Source organism: Lissotriton vulgaris, chromosome 11 (assembly GCF_964263255.1).
Source record: "Lissotriton vulgaris chromosome 11, aLisVul1.2, whole genome shotgun sequence".
NCBI lineage: Eukaryota > Metazoa > Chordata > Amphibia > Caudata > Salamandridae > Lissotriton > Lissotriton vulgaris.
The window spans coordinates 71,199,323-71,223,611 of NC_141699.1; the positions used below are offsets into that span (position 1 = coordinate 71,199,323).

A 24,289-nucleotide genomic window follows, 5' to 3' on the forward strand; every position below is an offset into this window, starting at 1 on the left:
TTTTGATTATCTCATGAATTGTTGTGATAGCCACTAAAAACACCCTCAATGCCAAAGTCCGTAGTGAAGTAGGTACGTATGAAGTGCAATGGATATCTACAGTAGCATTCATGCCTACATACTTCATAGGAACATTTTTATCTAGTGGATCTGGCAGAATGAGAATTCTCCATGAACCTAGCCTTTGGAGGTGTCTCTGGTACAGCAGGATTAGAAATCTGAAAGGTTACTGAAGGCAGTGCTTGTTGGAGGGCTAAGCCTTCTCGGTGGGATGCTAACCTGTGCTTTGGCACAACCGTAAGTTATGTCCAATTGGATGTTGCTCTGGAATCTCCAAACGTTGCACTAGTGTTTGTAGAGGGTCATTTGATGTTACTATTAAATCACTACTGGTGACTTCCTTAGTAGACACACTGATGGAGAACTGGAAGTTACTGTAGACTCCTCTTCCTCCTCAAAGTCTTTTTAGAGATACTGGTCAACGTCCAACGCCTCGAAGTCGAATGCTGTGATGTTCAATATCTCGTCATTGAAGTTCAATAATGAATGGTATCTCTCATTTGAGGATGACCGTTCTGTATGTTGTTTTCACATGATGAACACACTGCAGCTGTAACTTCTGTCGACATCAAAGCTGTCTACCTGAAATGGGCAGTCAAGGGCTTTTTGTCTAGCTGAATCTTATTTCCTCTACCCCAGAATTATTTTTTGGGGGGGGGGACAGGGGCAGGTTACGAGCTTGTTCCTGGCTGCTCTCCTCAGCTTCACCTGCACTTCACAATAACACTGCCTCATCAAAATCTTTCTGCCTTCATGTCAAGTGAATTTACTCTTTCCTTCAATGCTCTTAAATTTACATTCTGCTGAAGCCTAAATCACAGCAGACAACACAAAGGCTTGGACGATCATATACATCTATTAGTCTTTCACACACTGGGCCCTTGATAAAAAGAGCTGTGCATGTTTCTGCCTTACATGTGGCAAAATAGTGAATGAAATAAGGTTGACTCTTGTCATGAAAGGATTTCAAAACAGTCTTGCACATGAAAGACACAGAGTACAAACAACTGTCCAAGTTTAAACAGTGGAAAAGGTTCAGGGATCCTTATCAGATGAACTAGAAAAAAAATAGAACTGATCCAATTGCATCATGGAATATGGAAGCTGCGGGTGCCCCAGAGGAGTAGTGTCAAATTTCAGCTTTCATAACTGCTGAATATCTGGCAATATTTCTATTCACTACTGCTGTTTTCCTTTCAATTATAGCAGCATATAGTAGCAAAGTTAACTTTAATTCTATGTAGTTGGTTTCAAATCATTTGGTGATATTCTTGAGAATAGTTGTTAAATTGTAGCAGGTAGTATTCAGCTGCACTTAAAATGTACATTTTTCTACTCTACAAATATCGAATGTTTATAACTACACTAAATAGTGTTTGGCATTTGCAACTTGGGGAATGGGATTCAAGTGTTTATTGCTGACAAAAAAGCAATTTATTTACAAGTATCGTGCTAAACTTTGTACAGCTGCAAAATAGTAGGAAGCATTACACTCCTCGCCCATCCTTTACGAACAGCTGCTAGTGATGGATACTGCCATGAAAACCAGTGTCCAAGCATTAACACTTCTAGTGAGGAAGCGTGCAGCCAAACTAGACTGTCGCCACTTGCCTCTCTAATTGGATGGAAACTGCTGCAGAGCCACATCCTATGGATTAAATGTCATCATTGCTGAACCCACGACCTGTTCATGCAAAATCTATTCTGAATATAATCATACAAGGGACTGTGAAAGCAAGGACTACTTCAAGAGATGCCATAGAAGCCTCAGCCCCTGGACTTGTGTTTGTGTGTGCATCCACAGGGCAGCGTGAAACCTCGGACTCTTGGTTTATTATATATTACGCACGTGTTCCTATATACAATGCATTACGATGAAGAATACTTATTTAAAACAGCTGCCTTTTCTTTACAATAATGCTATATACATAAGTCACCTATAAGGAATCCAATTGCAAGGTAAAGGTACCTACTGAAGGCCTTACATTTCTTCCCACATTTAGGATTATCAATGAAGACCGAATGCAGCAGAACATGTTACAAAGTGATTTGATAACAAAGTTCAAGAAAATAAGTAACTTGGACATTAAAATACATTAATGTTTTGCTTATCTTCCATAGATAATGCCTCACACTTGACAAAGCAAACAAGAAAATTATGAAACTGCTTTCTATTCGTTAGTTGGGTTAAAGTCCAAGGACTTGAACATTGATAATTATTGATTGAGATACTTTGCTGTTCTAATGAATTTTACCTATCCGACTTACGCGTTGTGGAAATTCTCTTTTAATGTTGCTGTATCAATTTGTTGTGTAATGCTGTTTTTTTGTCTTATCACCTGCCAGGTGAATAAAGTATTTCTGAACTGAACTGACTATGGCACCATTTAAAACGTAGGAAAAGAACAAAGAGAAATTTGAGAAAGCTCTAAAAGAGACCAGCGAGGTGGCAGCGAAGAGTCTCTACAGCTATGTGCAGAGACAAATAAACAGTATTTATAATGTCCCAGCTAACATTCAGTAATAAAGCACTGTACATGTAAAAATAGCCTATTACATAAGGAGTTTGCTATACAGCACTTCTGCAGCCTCCAAGCATGTAATAAGTACTATTACACAATTTATGATACAGACTTTGCCAACTTCAGAAAAATGTAATGGTGAGTGGGCCTTGCTAGGATTCAGCAGATGGCCTGAAGCTCACAGCATGCTCAGCAGCGAGCCATCCTGCTAGCTTACATGGAATGTTGGACTATGAAGGCATCACATTAAATGTGTGATACAGCAGAAGAACAGTACATGAGAGTGGAACTGCTGTGTCAGTCAACAAACATGTTAGCAGGTGGTTTAAGAGCTTTCCTAAAAATAAAGAGATCAGGAAATGCTCATGTTTTCTACGACTGCGTTCCATCATCTAGGAGGGCAGCAACAGAAGTCCGATGCAAAGCTTTTGATTCCGTTGTCCACAGACACTTGCAGAAACTATACTTTGTTTCTTATCATACGACATTAGAGCGGTTATCTTAGGAATACAGCTCTATGCGTGATGCACAATATTGTAAACAAGGCTCTAGAGTGCAGGGTTAGCCAGCGTAAAATGGCTGAAGGCCACGCGTTTGAGCTTCGTAACAACAAGGACTAGTCTTCGCACTAAGTGATGGTGCACAATCAGTGAAGCTATCTGGACATTGGTTAGCCAAGCAATAATAGTGCCCCCCCCTCTAGACGTGAGGAGCTACTGGGCTGAACTCACCTGCTGTAATATCTTCCTAAGTAGATGGAGTCAGAAAAGCGCTGTTTCCGCTTCCGTGACATAAAATTGCATATTAAGATTATCTTCTTGAAAAAAATAATTTTGGCACTCTACAGTGCTAAGCATCAGTCTAGCTGGGATTGCCTACTCCAAATGTACACAAGAAACTCGGTCTTGCTGGAGTTTAATTTCAAAGAGAAGGCAGACATCCAAACTCCACAGGATGTTGAGGGCGATTTCCGCCCTTTTGATAGCCTCCAGAGGGGCGAGCGGGAGCTATAGTCAGCCGTCATCTGCATCCTGGTGGATGTCCCTTGGGATCTAAAGTTTCCATAGCTCGAGAAAGAGTTTGATAATTGTGGGAGATACTGATGATCATAGAGGCATCTATGAGCCAGTGGTGGAGCCAGCATGATTTAATCCGTATGAAGGGTGCCCTCCACTTCAAGAAGGACGATCGATAAATCTAGACCCATCTGTGCAGAGCACATCTATAACAGGGTCTTATAGATGGAGTACAAGGTGGAGAAAGGATGCTGCAGATAATCAGGTAAAAGATCAAATTAGGGTGCTCTTACCAAGACTTAATAAATGTATAAGTGCTTCTGCAAAGTACCGCACGGAGACCGGAGACATCAGGTGCAAAGGAAAATGTTTCAACTTCAGCAAAACTAGAACTTAATATCAGAGTACAAATAACTGGTGAGGCCTGATGAAGTCTGCCCTGGTCTGAAGACCTGGTCTCCAAAAGGATAAAGATCCATCAGTCACATTCCAGAGAACGGTCCCCCAAGTAGCGCAAGATCTGAATCGGAAATCCCATGACCAGAGGTCCAAGGAATGTCACATCTCACAGACAGTGCAGGGACCCTATCTCTCAATTTAAGAATTTAGCCCCTGGAACAAGAATCTTTCTGAATGGAACATAAAAAGGGTTTTTTAATTATTTTCCTAAAGCACAAAATACTACTTTCCTGAGGATACAGGTGTTTGATCTTGCCTTCTTGAACAACATTATTATGTGCAGCCCTGTTCTGTCAGCACTGCACATATTTGTTGTATTTTTTTTACTAGCGGTTTTTTTAATGGCGAACTTTCTTTAACCCAATGAAAATGAAAGGCTGAGGCAACATGCCAGGATTCAAACCTGCAGGTTGCAGACAGATCTATGCAGCAGGCACATTTACCTGCCAATCTATTTTACTATCCTTTACACAATAAATAAAAAGATATCCCACCCTACCTACCACAAATGCTGTGCACTATATATCTTTTGGAAAGAGCAGAATAGTAGACCTGTTTGTGACCTGACATCTAATGATCACTTGGCCTTCCTGACTACTGGTTGTAGAGTTTGCCAGGAGACTGTCACTCTAACAAAATAAATTAGGCCTTGAAGCTCCAGGGACTTTCTGCCAGACACGGTTGTAGATTATGAAAGTCCTATCTGTGCAAGTTCCAAAACCTAACTATATGTCTTACCTCCGACATCTCAAGAAGCCCCTCCGCCAAAGCTTTCCTGATGCCCATTTTGCCATGGAAGAACCCGTCTTCGTTTAACAGGGAGGAGCGCTTCCGAAGAGCCTCACACACTGGGGATCCTTCCGACAGGTTGGCATGGAGCCCAATTGGGATATTATGTCTGCAATAAAAACAAAAGAAAATGGTCAGACAGATTTTGAGACTGAAAAATATTTTTATCTGCTACTGTACATGATTCTACTTCTCTTCAATGATGCGAAGGGCTCTGGCACATAGGTAAAGGTGAAATTTTCAAATCACAAGTATGGGGGGAGACTCCTGCACGGCTAAACAATGCTGCTTGGAGGGGCCAAATCTTAATAATGTAAAATACACTTCAGAAAAAACCTCAAATGACTTCTCAACAAACACCTGAACCCACCTGACTACTTCTACTTGCCTTGATGCATTTCCCCCTAACCACCAAAGAGCCTGATCATCATTACCTCTGGAAACAATTACATCAGTTACTACTCTTACCCCTGAAATAACATACTATCGCCAACTCCGAACTATATCATCCATCTACTTCACCATTTCTTGTATATTACTACCCTGTATGCCTACTATTTTTCTTGTGTATTCCATATAAATGTTGACCTCTGCAAAGCGCTCTGATACCTTCAGGTCAAGTTTGCGCTATATCAAACTCCAAAATAAATAAATAAAATCGAACAACCCACTTGCCAAGTCTAAAGAATGGACTGCATGCTGGACTGCAAACACAAAGCCCCTTCGTATGGAGAGGGAGTGCCCCGGTTAAGGCCCAGCAGCCACGTCTGTCCGTCCAAAGGAAACAGCCTGGTTTATTAGTTTAGCCCTGGCAATGCTGCAGGGCGCACGCGGAGGGGTAAATACAGTTGCAGGCATAAGTCACAGAGCACATTTGCCTGTCAGCAATGATGCCTGTGTTGAAGGATGGAAGCAGCCGGGGTTAACGCCCCAGCTGAGCCTGTGGCACACGACAGAGGAAACACACATCAGGGAGCAGAGGAATGCCCAACACATTCCTCCCAGCTGGCAGCAAGCGCTCCTCAGGCGCTAATGTGCTGGGGGCACCATGCCAAGGAACAGCAGCTTAGCACGCTGGCAAGTTGGAGACTTTTCTGTGCCAGTACTACCAGATGTGGCAGCACATCAGACGGAATAAAAACATGGTACATATTGTTATGGATTTAAACGTGCTTTCTAACCACAGCAAGGTGAGAGAGCATGGGGGGGGGGGGGGTTGTACATAAGAAAGGTAGGAGCTCCCATAATAGGTGGAGTAGTGAGGAGGCAGCTCACTTTAAGGTTTAGTAGCAGGTGGAAGGGAAGGCGGCAGCTCACCAAAAGGAGTAAGGGGACACCTCACTATAACGAGTGGTAGCAGGCGGGTGGCGAGGAGACAGCTCACCATAATGTGTAGAAGCAGGTGGGAGGGAGTGGAGCAGGTGTGTAGTGGGGGGGGGGGCACCCCAGCATAAAGGTACAGCAATAGTTGAGGGGGGGGGGGGCAGCTCCCTGCAAGGTGTAGTAGCAGGTGGGAAGGATGGGACCGCTCGCCATAAGGTACAGAAGTAGATGACCGAGACAGCTCACAGCGGCACAAATGAACCACTCGGCGCCTTCTTATGGTCAGCTGTTTACCACAGTCTTAAATTCCTTAAAGGTGACTTATTTATCATTGCGATTCATTTATATTGCATCTTGCTTCCAATAGCATGTGCCTGAAGCACAGTCAGCGACCCTTCGGCAGTGTGAAGGAGCACGCAGTGTGGATGAGGAAGGTGCGCTTGCAGCAACATACATGTGCGGAAACCTAGAGATGTACTAATGCTGCGAGGGGATATAGTCCGTTCAATGGTGAGAGGCTCGACATGGTGAGAGACTGAACGGGGGAGGGCGTCATGATATGTATGTGAAGACTGAAGCGACTGATGATCAAACGTTCTCCAGTCCTGACGCTGTGAGCAGTGGCTGTTGCTAAATATTTGTCAACACTTTGTGTGAGCAGGGAGTATGGGCCAGTTTTGTGGTCTGGACTGAGAAGTTAGGCCTCGATCTTCCCCGCCCAAATTAACCTGAGATATTGCACGTCTGGATTTGAGCCGGAGGTGCATCTTTAAATGGAGACTTCACCTGTGTGGCTATGTCCACATTCCTCTGAATAAATGTTCCCTATAGGGCACCATGGAAAACGCAGAGGTCCTAGAAGGAAATCCTCCTTTCATCTGGAAGCGAAGGTAGAGAGCTTGGGGTGGAGGTTACCTAGACCTGTGGTTGTAAAGTAGGATGCACTTTACTACTGTGCTTGTAATCCATGGTCGCCAGAGAAGCTAGCATTCTAGAGCGGCAATGCCAAGCTTGATGCGTAGTACAGATTCAAGAGCACAACAGTCATGAAAGCACAGAAATGTCCTGAAGTTCTTCAGTCAATGGAAAGAAGTCTTAACAATCGTATTGCTCTATAGTCCACGGGTGATGCCAGAGTGCCTGGTCACTCCAACAAATTGTTCTACTTTCAAAGGCGTCGAGCACTGGATGCATTGCCTGAGCCAGTGATCCACAGGTAAGAATTTGTCTTTCAAGTTAATTTGTACGTGATTTGTGGTCGTCCAGTTGAAGATGGTGGCGAGGCAAGATCTGGGTAAACAGCAGTTCTCATGCAACTTTATGAATGTGCCGTAGCTGTAGCAAGTTAGACCAAAGGATTTGATGAGGAAGGACAAAAAGATTAGGTAAATGTTGAACCTGATCTGAGCACTCTGAGCCCTGCAGCTCACCACAGTTGACAGAACAAGGGCAGGCGGTGACAGATGGAGTTGAGATGATCTGTGTGAAGTTGAAGGGGATGAAGGAGATTCAATCGGTCTTCTTAACCACAGCGTCGTTGAAAACATGAGGAGAGTCCGGTGTTGAACTGTGTCAAAGACTGCGGAGAAGGCAGAAGTATTTGGATAGCAGCCATATATTTGTGCACTTGAGACACGAGGCAACCTTATGTTAGGAAGGAGTATTCAGTCCTAGGATGGGGTGAGAAATCAACCTGGGTACCATTCAGTGCCATCGCAAGGTGAGCTGTTCACCACTGCTGCCAGTAAGGCATACTATTACTCACACATTGCGACACCCCGAGATGAACTATAATCACTCACTGCATGACAGCGAGTGAATGTTTTTGTTCTTCCTCCACCCTATCCTTTTCTCTGCCCGTTAATAAAGCCAAACAAATGAAAACAGTGTGTTTGTGAGGAGGCTGCACTACAGAATGATGGGATGTGGCGGACACTAGTGGCATCCCCCTCATTTCTTTAAGTCTCCAGCTGTCTGATAGCACTAACCTTCATGGAGACAAAGTAAGTGTCATGATGTTGAAACTCTGGCCCAGCTGCCTGTTGTATTTACTTTTGCTGCTTGGGTTAGACTGGGAACAGTGGCTGGTCTCACCGCACACAGTTAATCCGGCAGCGCCTAGACGCGGCACAGCTGGAGACCAGAATTTGGCTGCTAACAGGCCACAGCTATGATATAGATTTGCCTAAAACATCAAGGCCTCATAAGCATACGAACCACATAAAAGATCTTACTCAACAATATATAGAAAACTGTAAGAATTAAAAGCTGTACTGTGGATATACACCATACAATAGTTTAGCTCTGCTGTAATGAGTTTCTCCCTTTGGCTCCAACTTTTTTGAGATTGTATCACAAAAAGCTTGTCTCTACAGGCCGGACACCAATAAAATGTATCAACAAACTTTACAAGATGTGTTAAAAATACATGGCACAGATTCCCTTCCTTGGATATCTCATTTAGGCAACTGATACAGTTAGGGCGTACTAGGCCACACATAGCTCTTCATGGGCCAAACAATCTGAAGTTTAATCAAAACAGGCATTGGGAGAAATCCAAATGTGATCTTTCAGCTCCACCCTTGGTAGTTCATTGGGGCCAAGAGTGTGTGTAATATGAACACCTAAAAATACATTGTATAGCAAGCTATACTTGGATTGCAGGGAAAAACAGAATTTCGGCCCTAAAGTATATAAAGCATAGATGTGAGGTTTTAGTTACAGATGCATTTACATTGCATGATAGGCCTTTTGGAGCAAAAACGTCTAAGACAGAAACTTTTATTGTTGGACAAAGTAAACCTACGATTTATATGACCCTGAAACACTCAAGAATTTCCGCCCCATTTCTTTGCTTCCGGCACCAGCAAAGATGCTGGAGACTCATCTAAATCAGCATCTGGCGGCTTTCTTAGACACTTCGGGCCTTTTGGATCAGTCCCAACATGGCTTTCGGAGGTGTCACAGCACGGAGTCAGCTCTCACGGTAGTGCTAAACAACATCCGCACTGAGGTCGACCAGGGCCATAACACTCTTCTGGTTCTGCTCGACCTGACAGCCGCCTTTGATACTCTATCTCCCTCTATTTTAACATCTCGTCTTAGGGAGATAGGGGTAGAAGGCTCGGCATTGAGTCTCCTGGCCTCCTTCCTTGATCAGAGGGAACAGAAGGTCTAATTGGGAGAGTACCTATCTCTGTTCACTCCTGTGCAATGTGAGGTTCCACAGGGGTCGGCTTTAAGTCCGACCCTCTTCAATATCTATGTGGCCCCACTTGCCAGGTTAGTAAGATCTTATGGGATGGAGGTGGTATCATACGCTGATGACACCCAGATTATGGTGTCCCTCTCCAACTCGGTCAGTACCTCAGTTCGCAGCTTCAGGAACTGCATGGAGGCAGTTTCCCAGTAGGTGATTCTCAATTCACTGAAGCTGAACGGAGAGAAAACCGAGGTCCTTGTTTTCGGCGGAAATAAGGACATCTGGTCAACTGAATGGTGGCCACTATCTCTCGGAGTCTGCCCTACACTTACAGACTCGCAACCTGGGAGTGATGATTGACCCCTCTCTTTCCATGACACAGCAGGTAAATAGGACGGTTGCTACCTGCTGGGGTATTAAGATCCTTAGGAAAATTAAACACTACCTATCCCTGCAAGCTCGCAAACAGATTGTGGTTGCACTGGTTGCCTCGCAGCTCGACTATTGCAACGCTCTCTATGCCGGCATAAATAAGGGCCTCGTGCAACGCCTGCAGACTGTCCAGAATGCGGCGGCTAAATTTGTGCTTGATGTTCCTAGGCTCTCTTCCGCTACAGCTGCTAGGAAGAGCCTGCACTGGCTCCCGATTCAGGCCAGGATCTCCTTTAATACCCTTTGCCTGACTTACGGGGCCTTGTCCGGCGACTGTGCAGGAGGGGTGAAGGCTCTGCTGGTTCCTCACGCTCCTTGCAGAAACCTAAGCTCATCTAGTAAGAACTTGCTGTCAGTTCCCCGTTTTCGAGGAACTAAATGGGGAGGAAGGGCTTTTTCGTCTCTGGCCCCTAAACTGTGGAACACCCTTCCCCCTGAAATCAAAACCCAACACTCCGTCCTGACGTTTAGGAAGGCATTAAAGACATGGCTCTTTGCCAAGGCATACCCGTAATCTAGTTCCAGGTCCTTATGATTTTCTTTGCTAGACGCCTTGATGCCCACTGGGCTTAGTTGCACAATATAAGATTGCTTTAATTTCATATGATGGTGGGCAATTTGTGGGTGGAAGCCTAGTTTTCACCAGTGTATAGTGTTTTATGAGTTGTAACTGTGTATTTTTGTTTTCAACGTGATGAAAAATAGATTTTCTGAATAAGCCTGATGATAATATATGGGCCTGTCCTCTTTGCGGTCTATATTCTATAGAGTGCTGCTCTTTAGAGCTTTGGTAGTTCTTTAATTAATACATTTACCAACTTGAAATTGTCGATTTATTCACTATTTAATTACTGTTATCTAACTTCAACCGAAGACCTCCTATGGAGCCGAATTGTTCAGCTCCCAGTACCCACGGTGAACTGGGGGTGCTAAAGAGGGGACTATTTCCTTTTCAGTAACATACCTACGCCCACTGAATTGCCAAGGGGATCAGGTGGACAATCCTTAACTCTCTGTTTACAAACCATGTTAATTGACAGCGAAACTTTAACGTTGTAGTCTGCCACAATTAGAAAGCTGGTGAGAAGAGGAGGAAATTTGGAGGTATACCTTCACCCATCTGTGAACACTGAAATATTGATTACAAACGCAACTGCAGAGGCCCAGTTTCAGTTATTAAACATTCAAAAAACCTGTCCACGCATCTCGTTCCATCCAACCAGGTCTCCGATATCCTAATATGTCCTTAGGAAATTTTAACGCTGCACTCAGTTACTTGTGGGTCCCTCTTGTATTATTTCAGCCCACTAAACAGTGTACTCAGATTAGCCTCAAGGACACATTATAAACTTTCAACCTACTTCTACCTCTAACATTACCAAATCCAATGGCAGTCAGTTAAGAACAGTGCTCACTATAAGCTATTGATCTGGTGTTCAAAGCCATAAAGGGCTCCATTCCTTACTACCTCTCTTCAAACCTAAATAAATATATGTCCAAACTCACAGCCAGCTCAGCCACTCCCAGTGCTTAATTTGATCCAGTGGTTTCTGGTGCTTGCCACCAGCACTTAATTGTCAACACTAGCATTTATGATAGTCTATCACATGGTGGCACTGTATCTAATTTAGGGGTCAGAACAACTTATTTATTAATTCAATACACATTAAAATGACTAATATTTGCCTCCAAAGCCATTCTTAAGACTTGGGGTCCTGGAATATTCTGGATTGTCACACCTGTAGGAGTGTGATGGTAAGTAGTAGTGTTGTACTTTTACTGGCAGTGTCAACGGGTGGTACAATCTGCAGTGGCCTCCTGACAAGCTCCCTGCCATTTATTTTTATTTTTTTAATTTAGCACTAGCCATTTGCCTCCCAAACTTCCAGGTGCACAGGAACCCTCTCCCTGAGGGAATACCTTTGTCTCAGCTCACTTCCTTTAAGAATGCTCAAAAATCATCTCATACAAGGAGACTCCAAACCGATGACCCCACTTGCACTAAATCAGGCACCAATGTAAATATTTAAATATGAAGATATTTCCGCATCCTCTATACAGGAATTTCACAACCTATTATATAACGTCATGATCCCAACTGACAACTGTTTATAGACAATGCCATTATTTTCCTCATACAATAATTAAAATACGGTATGCGCTTCCATACTTGCTGCTAAAACTTAAGATAAGACCGTAACGACTCCGCCTCTCTTAAGGAAATGAAATGAAATGAAATGAAACGTAAACTTAAACTTATAAAGCGCGGTTGCTGCCCTGGGGCGTCCAAGCGCTATAGGTGGGGCTAATTCCACTCGGTAGTGGCATCTTAATGTGATTTACCACGGTCTTCCATTCCCACTATGAGTCAAGTTCTCGCCGTCAATGACCCACTTTAAAACTAAGCACTTTCCAAAATATTTTTCCTTTTTTTAAGGACGTTGTTGTCAGATCCATTACACGCTGAAGTTATCCCTCGCTATATCACATTAACGTGACTCTTTCTATACTTTGTACTCCGGCTCAATATGTGCTTTATCTACACTTGTCACAAAAACAGCTGTGAGCTGCAAGCTGTGGTAGGAGCGAGGGGGAAGGAGCTGGCGGCTGGAGGAATTCCCACTAGTGCGGAACAGCGGCCCAGACAGAGCGGCATGTTGGAGGGGTCCTACCCCCTGGAGGGGAGGAGTTCGCGACTTGCCCCGGCTGCTCTCTTGAGGTGGAAGTGGAGGGCATAAGGGAAGCCCAGCCCGGGAATAGCGAGGGCACGGGAGGAGCACAGGAGCCGTGTTGGGCGGACCGGCCCAGCTGAAGCTTTCGGCTGTTGATTTGAAAAGAGAACAGACACAGTGATGCCATCGGCAGTGGTGTCACGGGACAGAGGGAGTACTGCATTACAGGGCAGGCATTGCGGAGTAAGTTGAGAGGAGTATTGAGGTCAACAAGGAAGGAAAGAATAGATGCCCTGCGGTGCAGGAACTGCTGGCTTTATGGCTGAGCCATCTGTGATGGCGAGGAGGGTTCTTTCCCGAGGAACAGGATCTCCGCCCTGGCTTGTGAGGATTTGGGTCACTGATATTATACCTAGGGATCGGGACACTGAGGCGAACACATTCACACCAGATCACGCTTAAGTGGCCTAGAATATGGGGAAACCAAGGGGGAAGCCAGGAGTGGGAAACCAACCACCGGATGGAGAGTCAAGGTCTCAAACTGACTCGGAAGAGGCGGGCGCTTCTCAGGATCCTGGGATGCAGCAACAATTTGATAAGATACTTGCAGCGATCGCAGACACACGCATGGCCCTGCAACAGGACATTGCGCAGGGGGCGACGGGGCTACGACTCCTGCGAGCTGACCACTCTAAGCTGGTTGACAGGGTGAAACAAGCAGAGGATACATTGCTGGAGGTGGCACCGGCCCATAAGGAGTTAGGTAGTAAAATAGCGGACGCGCTGGAGCGCATACAGGCTTTGGAATAAAGGGCAGAGGACGCCGAAAGTCGGAATAGGAGGAGCAACATCAGAGAAGTGGGTCTGCCGGAAAAAGTGGAAGGGACGGACATGGTGAGATATCTGGAAGAAAGGCTGCGCACGGTGGTGGCGGCGGAGAGGGTTTCACCCTTCTACACACTGGAACGGGCACACAGAGTGCCGGCTAAGCCGCCGCTGCCTGGGCGTCCCCCTCGCCCCGTTGTGGCTAAGTTGCTGCATTTTAGGGACAGGGACCTCTTGCTATAGAAAGCTAGGACAGATGGGCCATATCAAGTTGACAACAGTAAAGTGACAATATTCGCGGATTATACGTGGGAGGTCCAGCGCCTTCGTGCCTCCTTCGTGACAATTAAAAGAGAACTGAGATCGGAAGGTATTCAGTATGCATTGTTATTTCCGGCAAAGTTAAAGATAATGCTGGATGGTAACATGCAGTTTCATGACACTCTGGAGGACGCTTGGGCGTGGCTGGAGAATTACAAAGCTGGAACAGATTGCACGGAGCGGCACTACAGTGAGTCTTGCGGGGGCCTCCCTCAGCGACAATCGCAACACCTCCGATGCAAGCGACAAGATAGGCGAAAACCTTCGCAGGCACAAACTGAGCTGGAAAGACAGGAAGCACTTGATGCCGTAATGGCATTATCGGGAGAACCGTTTCTGCAATCACCAGAAAGCACAGACTCTGAAAAGGACAAGGCCCAGTCGGATGCAGAGGCTTCGTAAGCAGAGAGTATTAAGCTACCACAGGTCACTCCGGCGAAGGCGGATGGACTTTTGGATGAGTAAAGGTCCAATTTGCAGTGCAGGGTGGGAGAAACTGAGGGCCAAAGATGGAGACTTGCTTGTAGTTATTGTGTTATATGAGAGTGGTTGCTAGACGGAGGGTCAGAGGATGTTTCTAAGTAGTTGGGCGGAGGTGGGTCGGCATCTTTGTGAGCTATACCTGAAATCCCATAACACGGTGCAGTGGTTCTGGGTGCTAGATGTGATTATTTAAAGGGTGGGGGCGGGGTAGCTTAGTTCGCAAGGGGTCACCCATTGGCTCAGAGTACCCCCCATAGTCCTTAAGGCATGCCTACAGTGACTACTGATAGACAGGTGTGGGTTAAGAGTTTAAATGGTTTGGATGGGGGCTAGCAATGTTGTTCTAGGTCCTGTTCTTGGGGGTAGGGTGTAGGTGGGGGTCGGGGAAAGGGTGGGGAGTGTTGATAACTGGTGTGTTTTGCTTTTTACGAACGGAGGAGGACCGACTGTGGTATGACAATGGGGGCAGCACCTGATTTGCGTTGTATCACATGGAATGTACGGGGACTCCACACGATGTCAAGAAGGCATAAGATACATGCATACTTAGTTAGGAGAGGTATACATGTAGCGTTGCTTCAGGAAACACACCTTACTAAGGCGGAGGGACTGGCATTGCAGCGTAGGTGGAGAGGGCAGGTATTCAGCACATCATATTCGGCATTTGCGAGGGGGGCACTGATCTGGATCAGGGCGGGAGTTCCCTTTCAGGTGATAAGGCAAATGATTGACTCTGAGGGTAGATTCGTGGCAGTTGAAGGGCGTTTGTATGGTAGAGAGGTAGAGTTTTGCAGCATTTATGCGCCAAATATGGACCAAGCACGTTTCCTAGATAGGATGTTCGGAGTGTTAGCACATTATTTGGCAGGCCCGATAGTGCTGGGAGGAGACTTTAATTCAATAGTGGATCCCTCACAGGATAGATCACACCCACCTTTGCTGGACTCCCCGGTCTACAAATTATCAAAGTATAGGCTGGACTGGCAGGCCAGGTGGAATTTGGTGGATGTGTGGAGGGCGCACCACCCGCAGGATAGAGATTATTCATACTTTTCGTCAATACACGAACTACATGTTCGACTGGACGCGATATTATGCTCACAGTCGGTAGCGGCTACTGTAACCAATTCAGAGTAACTTACTAGGACACTTTCTGACCACAACCCACTGATGGTTACCATGCACTGGACGAGGGAGATATCTGACATACCGACTTGGAGATTGCACCCAGAAACACTGGAAGATCCAGTATTCCGGAGGGAAGTGGGGGAAGGGATTATGCACTACTTTGCTGAAAATGTGGGCACAGCTTCCACCAGAGCAGGGGAATGGGACGCCTTTAAGGTGATAAGGGGACTCTGTATTGGCAAATGTGCTGGAGTGAGGAAAGTATTGTTGCAGGATGTATACAGAGCAGAACTAAAACGGAGATTAGCAGAACAAGCGAGACCTGAGGGACCAGAAGTGCAGGCGGAAGTGGCAGAAGCTAAAGAGGCAGTGGCAACGGAAGTGGAAAGGCTGCGCTGTTTTGATTATAAGAGTTACGTTGAAAAAACTCATGTAGAGGGGGACAAGGCGGGCACACTACTAGCATGGCTAGCTAACCCGATGCCGCGGGGTCACAGATATTGGCACTGGCGACAGGGGATGGGGGTGCAGTGTACACGCAGGAAGAGATAATGGCCAAGTTCCAGGAGTACTATGAGACATTGTATGAGAGCAAGTTAGAGGCAGGAGAGGAGGATATTGATTCCTTTTTAGGGAATCTGCTAGCCCCGCAATCGGAGGAGGAACAGGCGATGTACCTGGGTTGAGATATACAGTTGAGGAGATTCGGAGTGCAGTCATGAACATGGAACGTAATAAGACGCCAGGGGTTGATGGTTTACCAATAGAGTTTTATTTGCAATATATAGATTTACTAGTGGAGAAGTGTGGCTCACTGGTTAGAGCAGGCAGACCCTGAAGCAGAGGTCAGACCCGGGACCAGGGTTCAATTCCCGACGCGGCAGGGTCTTGAGCTCAAATGTCCATGGACTCGATAATTCTCGCTTCGGTGCCTGACCTAATCATGGGTTCACACACTGCAACTCGGAGCATTAAGCTTGCTTAATCTCCACAACGCCCCCCCCCGCGGCTGGATGCCTGGCTTTCACCTTGGGGATGCCCTGTAGGGGCTATCTCACAGGGAAAAGCCAGGACGGGTTCCCAAGGCAAGCGCGGAGATACCCCTTCGGGGGTCGATTCTGGCGCTATATAAGAAACATAATAATAATAATAATAGTGCCAAAATTACTGGAGGTCTACGGAGAAGCCCGAGTACTAGGTCAATTGCCGTTGTCAATGAGAGAGGCACTTATTATCTCACTGCTGAAGCCGGGACGGGAAGGCATGGATACGGCTGCATATCGGCCGTTATCGATGTTGTCCACGGATTACAAGATTCTCAGTAGAATCCTGGCTTCACGCTTGTTGCAGCATATGACAAGCTTGATACATGAAGACCAAGCTGGGTTTATTCCAACTAGAAACACCACCACGAATATACGGAGGTTGGTAAGAGTTATGGGGGGAAGCCCGCGTTTCTTCACCAATGGCAACTATACTATCAGTAGATACAGAAAAGGCTTTTGATAGCTTGGAATGGCCGTTTCTTTACAAAACAATGAGGTGTATTGGATTGGGAGAAGCCTTTGTGAGTTGGACAACAGTGTTGTATACATCGGCAGTGGCCAGAGTGAAAGTGGGGACGATGATATCACCCAGGTACGCAGTGGCACGCGGGACTCGGCAGGGTTGTCCGCTGTCCCCGCTGCTATTTGCCTTAGCGATAGAACCTCTACCAGCGCACGCCCGGCTGGGACAGTGGTATGAGGGCCTGACGTTCCAGGGGGGAGCTGCAGCACATTTCACTATATGCGGATGACTTGTTGATGTTCCTGGCAGATGCGGGGAGAGCGCTAGCAGGAGCGACGAGATTACTGGTGGATTTTGGTTGCGTTTCTGGGTTAAATGTGAATTCGTCCAAGACTTGCTCGTTTCCAGTAATACCAGAGAGAACGGCGCCAGAGATGCCGCGGGCCATGCGATGGGAACCATCTTGCCTAGATTATCTTGGGGTACGGGTCTATCACGAAGCAGATGCTATTCTGGATGGAAAGATAGGGAGGTGTATACGAGGACTGAAAGGAAGCATGGCGTTCTGGAGTACTCTGCCGTTGTCTGTGATGGGGCGGATAGCCCTGTTGAAAATGGTGGCTCTCCCTAGGCTGTTGTACTTGTTCAGAATATTACTGGTGTGGGTACCATGCTCATTATTCAAGTTATTGCAGTCCATGGTGGTGGGGTTCCTCTGGGGATCGGGAAGACGTAGAGTAGCGCTGAAGACAATGATGAGGCCAAAGGCAGAGGGCGGGCTGGCGGTCCCAGGCCTGGAACTCTATTACCTAGCGGCACAGCTTCAGCTCCTTACACAAGCGGTAGCAAAGGAGTTTAGGGGACCAGAGGACCTCCGGGGCAGGGGCATACAGAGGCATATTTTATCCTTCATTATCCTACAGCAACGGTTAGACCTCGGGGTCTCTCCCTAGAGGAAAAAACGCTACGGCTGTGCTGGAATCTGAGTCCGCTGCGAGCAGGTGTCTCACACCCTTATACCCCTCAAATCCCATTGGGAATGGTTACGGCATTGCCCCATGGAGGAGACTGGTCGTCCTTGCAAGACTGGGAGCAGGCAGGGATCCAGGTGCTTGGAGATCTATACGAAGATGGCGTGATGCTCCCATATCAGGTGTTGCAGGAGCGATATGACCTACCTAGGGTTGGATTCTTGATACATGCTGCCCTGGTCCGTGCGCTGCAAAAGCATTGGAGAGGGGGCCTGGCAGAGCCTGCAACAACGATGGCGTGTCAGTACGTGGTAATGGCGGCGGGCACCTTTAAGGCTGTTACGTGCCTATATGCGAGACTGCTGAACGAGAAATTAGTCCAGCTAGACACACTAAAACTAAAATGGGAAGCAGGGATTGGTAAACCCATGCCAGAAACCGTGTGGGGACAAATATTGTGCAGGGCATGTAAGAGCACCAGGAACGCACGTTTTCAGCTAGTACACTTTTTAATAATACATAGGGCATATTTGACACTGGGAAAGATAATGAGATACTTTAATATTGAGAATGCGGTGTGCCCCAGGTGTGCTAGAGTAGGGGTGGAATTGGAACACATGTTGTAGGAATGCCCGAGGTTGGGGAACTTCTGGATCAATGTGGGAGATCTCCTGAATTTGATTACAGAGCGCAATTTAGAATTTGACATAGCTACGTGCATACTACACTGGTTTCCACACCCCCCCAAAACAAAAGTGATGAGTAAATTTGTAGACATGGGCCTGTGCTATCGAAAAGAGAAATAACAATGCACTGGAAGTCCAGTGAAGGTCCCAGCAGTAAGAGATGGAGGGCTGAGTTGCTCAAGTGGGCTAGCACAGAGGATGCAATCAGGCTTAGGCTAGCGCGACGCATGAACAGCGAGAAAGCATTAGACACAGCAAGAGCATGGAGAGTACTAGTCCACTCCCTGGAGGACCATCAGTCACAGGAAGATCAAGGACAAACTGATTGAACGCAGGAAGGGCACTGAAATGCCCGAAGCGGGAATCCTGGGTATAGACCACACACTCCATGCGAAACGTATCCGTAGACATATAGAACACACTGGCAACAGGGGGATAGGGAGGGGGGAAGTGGAGTAGTAGATTGGGGAAGGAAGGGGGGAGGGGTTACATAAGTAATTAATGTAATTGATGGTTGGGGCTGTTAGTTGTGATATCATATAGGAGTATAAGCCACCTGAGAGCAAACTGTTTGGACTTAGTTGCTGAACACTCGGACTATGGCGGACACCTGGTTCCTATGGCGATCCTTTGCTTCATGGAGGGGCTGGTTGGGTTTTGAGGGATTGACAGTAAGATGTATGAATGTTGTGCAAAATAACAATAAAATGTGTTTAAAAAAAAATGACTGAATGACGAACTTTCGTCCAACAAGACAGGTATCAAGGGTAATGATTTTCATTACTTACCTCGTGAAAAATATGATAATCAACACGGGTCCTAAGTTGCCCATCCTTTTTCTGGATGAAAAACAAAGATGAGACGAAGAGTGTCTAGTAAACTGTCCAGAAGTTAATTATTTTCCTATTCATTCCCCTTCGCCTGCCAAGCCTGCAAATTCACCTGCCTACGGACCGACACCACCCCCGCCAAGTCGAGTACCAGCAACAACCACCTGAAGTGCATCCTGCTGAACACCCGCTCCGTCCACAGGCACGCCGTAGAACTCTGGGACCTGCTCGACGCGACAGCACCGGACGTCGCCTTCCTCACCGAGACCTGGATGAACGCGTCCTCAGTGCCAGACATCGCAATAGCCATACCGGGCGGATACAAGATCACCCGGAGGGATCGCGTCAACCAGATGGGAGGAGGCATCGCCATCATACACAAGGACACCATCCGCATCTCGACTAATTCCGACGAAGCCTTAACCGCCGCCGAACACCTTCACTTCCAGATACACACCGACCCCAAGACCACCCTCCGAGGCACCCTCAACTACAGACCACCAGGACCACGCACACAATTCAGCGAAGACATTGCGGACTTCATCAGCCCACATGCCCTGCCCTCCGCCGACTACATCCTCCTAGGGGACCTTAACTTCCACCTGGAAAACAACTACTACAGAAACACCACCACCCTGCTGGACAACCTCGCCAACCTCGGACTCAAGCAACTGATGAACACTCCCACCCACTACGCCGGCCACACGCTTGACCCAGTCTTCTCATCCAGCAAGCACATCTCCTTCAGCCACGCCACCGGACTCCACTGAACCGACCACAGCTGCATCCACTTCAGCTTCAGGAAAACGGCGACCCACCACCACCCGCAACAGGTTCCCCGCCGAAGCTGGAGCAAGATCACCGCCGAGCAGCTCTCCGCCTCCCTCAGCCAGAACACACCCACCTACACAGCATACCCAAATGAAGCAGCCAGCAACCTCGCCAAGTGGCTGACCGCCTGCGCCGACGATCTCGCACCGCTAAAGAACCCTCCCAGCAGAACCGGTAGCAAGAAAACACCCTGGTTCACCGATGAACTCAAGAAATCCAAGAAGAACTGCTGCACCCACGAGAAAGCCTGGCGGCTCCACCAGACCGCAGTCAACTGGACCGCCCTCAAACACGCCACCCGCAAACATCACCAGCTGATCCGCGCCACCAAGAAGGCGGCACTCAAAGAACGACTGGACAACAACGCCCACGACATCAAGGAACTCTTCTGCATCGTCAAAGAGTTCTCCAACCCCAGCACCGGAAACAACGACATCACTCCCTCGCAAGACCTCTGCGACTCACTCGCCTCATTCTTCCACAGCAAGATCGCAGACATACACAACAGCTTCGACGCACAGACCACGCACCCTACCGCCAAACCAACGCCCGCCACCTCCACCCTCTGCAACTGGACCCCGATCAACACCGAAGACACCACCCGCACGATGAGCTCCATCCACTCCGGATCACCAACCGACCCCTGCCCACACCACGTCTTCAACAAAGCCGACGCCATCATCGCACCCCAGCTCCGGGACATCATCTATTCCTCCTTCCACACCGCCACCTTCCCGGAGAGCTGGAAGCACGCCAAGCTCACCGCCCTCCTGAAGAAACCAACGGCGGACCCCACCGACCTCAAGAACTACCGCCCCATCTCGCTCCTTCCCTTTCCGACCAAAGTCATCGAGAAGACCGTCACAGCTGGCCGCCTTCCTCGAGACGAATGGTTCCCTCGACCCCTCACAGTCCGGGTTTCGGGCCAACCACAGCACCGAGACCGCCCTAATCGCAGCCACCGACGACATCAGAACCCAGATCGACACCGGGGAAACAGCGGCCCTCATCCTCCTGGACCTCTCTGCGGCGTTCGACACTGTCTGCCACCGCACCCTAGTGAAGCGCCTCAGCAACATCGGAATCCGAGAGAAAGCACTGGAATGGATCATCTCGTTCCTCGCCGGAAGAACCCAGAGGGTCCGCCTCCCCCGTTCAGATCCGAGGCCACCAAAGTCATCTGCGGCGTTCCTCAAGGATCCTCACTCAGTCCAACCCTCTTCAACGTCTACATGAGCCCCATCGCAGCCATCGCACGCCAACACAACCTCAACATCATCTCCTACGCCGACACCCAGCTGATCCTCTCCCTCACCAACGACCCCACCACCGCCAACGCCAACCTACACGAAGGGATGAAAAACATCGCCGACTGGATGAGGAGCAGCCTCCTTAAACCGAACTCAGACAAGACGGAAGTCCTCATCCTGGGATCATCACCCTCCGCCTGGGACGACACCTGGTGGCCCCCAGCCCTGGGCACCGCTCCCAAACCAACGGACCACGCACGCAACCTGGGCTTCATTCTGGACTCCTCCCTATCGATGACCAGACAAGTCAAAGGCCTCTCATCCTCGTGCTTCAACACCCTGCGCATGCTCCGCAAGATCTTCAGATGCATCCCGACCGAAACCAGGAAGACCGTCACCCAGGGACTCGTCACCAGCCGACTGGACTACGGGAACACCCTCTACGCCGGAACCACAGCCAAACTTCAAAAAAGACTCCAGCGCATCCAGAACGCCTCCGCACGACTCATCCTGAACATCCCCGACACAGCCACATCACCAGACACCTGAGAGACCTGCACTGGCTCCCCTTCAGCAAGAGAATCATGTTCAGACTCCTGACCCACGCACACAAGGCTCTCCACGACCTGGGCCCCAAGTAACTCAACGACCGCATGACCTTCTACACGCCTGCCAGCTTCGATCAACCAGCCACGCCCTCGCCACCGTACCGCGCATCCGCAGAGCCACCGCCGGAGGAAGATCCTTCTCCTACCTGGCGGCCAAGACCTGGAACTCCCTCCCCACCCAACTTCGGCGAACCCAGGACCATCTCTCCTTCAAGAAGCAGCTCAAGACCTGGCTGTTCGAGCAGTAACTTATCCCCCCGCCCCCCAGCGCCTTGAGACCCTCCCGGGTGAGTTGCGCGCTCTATAAATGCATTGATTGATTGATTGATTCATACTTAGTATAAATCTCATTGCAGGGCAAACTGGAAGTCAGAGATTCTGTGTGGGGATAATTCTGTGCCTCTAACTTCATTAAAGAAATCTTAATATTCTAGATAACATTCAGGCAGATTGAGACAGTCACTTCACCCCACTTAGCAACAACAGAGACATCAAGTCCGGAGACTCCATATAACACTAATGCAGACAGTGTTGGGAATACAAGGGCACCTTCGGGAAGACCCAAACGATCTTGCGGTTGAGTTGTTGCTGCCAGGAACCCCTAAAGTGACTTCCAATCTCGGTATATTAATCAGATCAAAGTAATGATCTCAGTAGGACCATTGCCGCAAATCATGATGATAGGTTCTGTGAGCCATGTGATTAATCCTTAGAGGACATTTTCGACCATTTTCCTTTTGAATCACAGGAAGTGACAGAGACCTGGCAAAAGGAATGTCAAAGAAATGTCAAGTAGTTCCAGAATCTAACATGATTTGCAGATACTTCTGTGGTTGGCATTAACGAACAACCATTACAGTGATGGTAAGATGGCTGGGGATTTGTGCCATGGTATTTACCAAGTTATGTGAGACCAAAGTATTGTCCATAACTCGATAAATTGATGATTTCCTTCAAATGACATGCTCGTTTTCTTAAGCCTTCATCCCAGATTCCCGGGTTGGAGCCACAGTCTTTGGCTCTACAGCGTAATCACTAGTTAAATGCCCATATTTGCTGCGTTGCACACATAAATGTTAGCAATGTCTTTTAGTCTTTCAATCATTAGACAGTAGACGTCTAGCACCCCCATCTGCATAGGTTCAGGGCCATCATGATTACGAGATTCATTCTCCTAATTATCTTGATAGATCCCAATCACTTAAATCACCTATAATAAGATTTAATTTGCCCCCTAAATCTAAAAATTCAGAACGGGTGCCAGGTGATCTGCAAAATGCACCAATGCATCTTAAGGCTGTCCTGTAGCCCTCAATAAAATAGGGAGGATTTGTTTCATCAGGCCAAATAGTTGCCATTTTGAAACAATTAAAATGAGAAGTTTAGGATTAGAAGTCTTTATTTTCCTGGTTCAAACTCAGTAGCTCATGATCTAGGGTCTGCATACATGAATGTTTGGCCAAGCGCTTCCTCAATGACTCCCTGAAATCATTAAAATCATAAAAAAGAGGTCATTGTTTTCGACTAGCAGAATGGACCGTGTCGCCATGTTCCCACACAAATAGAACAAAATAAATGCAGGCATAGCGGAACCAACCTGGAAGGCTGCTGGTCTACAAATTAATTGGAGCTGGCACTGGTTCATTAAGACAGAACTTTGCCCTTTCATCACTAAAACACTCAGGTTTGAGAAGAGTAACAAGAGTAGAAGTCATGACTGTCACATTAATTGTCCGACAACCAGAAGACGTAGCTGTGCCGCGACAGAGGGTGATTGAAGGTTGATATCGCTGCAATTCTGTTCTCAACACTGTATTTTCTTGGCGTAATAAATGTAGTATCGGACAAACTTCTGCTAAAAGTTCTGTTTAAATCTACCATACTAGGAACACCTAAATTTAAATCGTGGACATGGAACTGGTCATAAGCACCCAGATCCAAGTTTCTCATGCAGTTTTCTTTTATTCATTGGCTTAGCTTTCTGTGTAGGTCCACTAAAGTTTTTAAATTTGCCACACAGCAAGAGTACCGTTAATCTTCTACTCAACTATTCCCAACACCCATACACACAGTGTGTTGAAGTTAGTTTATTAGGGGTAAGAGTGGAAGATAAGAGGATACTTACCTCAATTTACTTTGTTCCTGACACAAGACTTTCTCTAGAATTCACTAACAATGATTCACAGATAAGGATTCCCAATTTCAACTTCTCTTATGGATTTGAGTCATAACGAAATTTTGTGAGATGGTACTCCTTGAGAAACACACAAGTTTTCCAGTTCTGGTCTTTCCTGGTTAGCCACAGATGAGCAACTCACAATTACTACACAGTGAAATCTTCCTCTGAACACTTTGCAGTTTTTAATTTTACA

At 47.2% G+C, this 24,289-nt stretch overlaps 1 protein-coding gene across 2 annotated transcripts in view; it reads right to left on the bottom strand.

Annotated features, from left to right (window-relative positions):
* YDJC (YdjC chitooligosaccharide deacetylase homolog) overlaps positions 1-24,289 on the bottom strand; it is a 129,715-nt gene that overhangs the window by 46,236 nt on the left and 59,190 nt on the right. For both annotated transcript variants that reach the window (XM_086942723.1, XM_086942722.1), the window contains exon 3: positions 4,796-4,955. In XM_086942723.1, the coding sequence (XP_086798849.1) occupies positions 4,796-4,955 (160 nt within the window). The remainder of the gene's footprint in view (positions 1-4,795; positions 4,956-24,289) is intronic.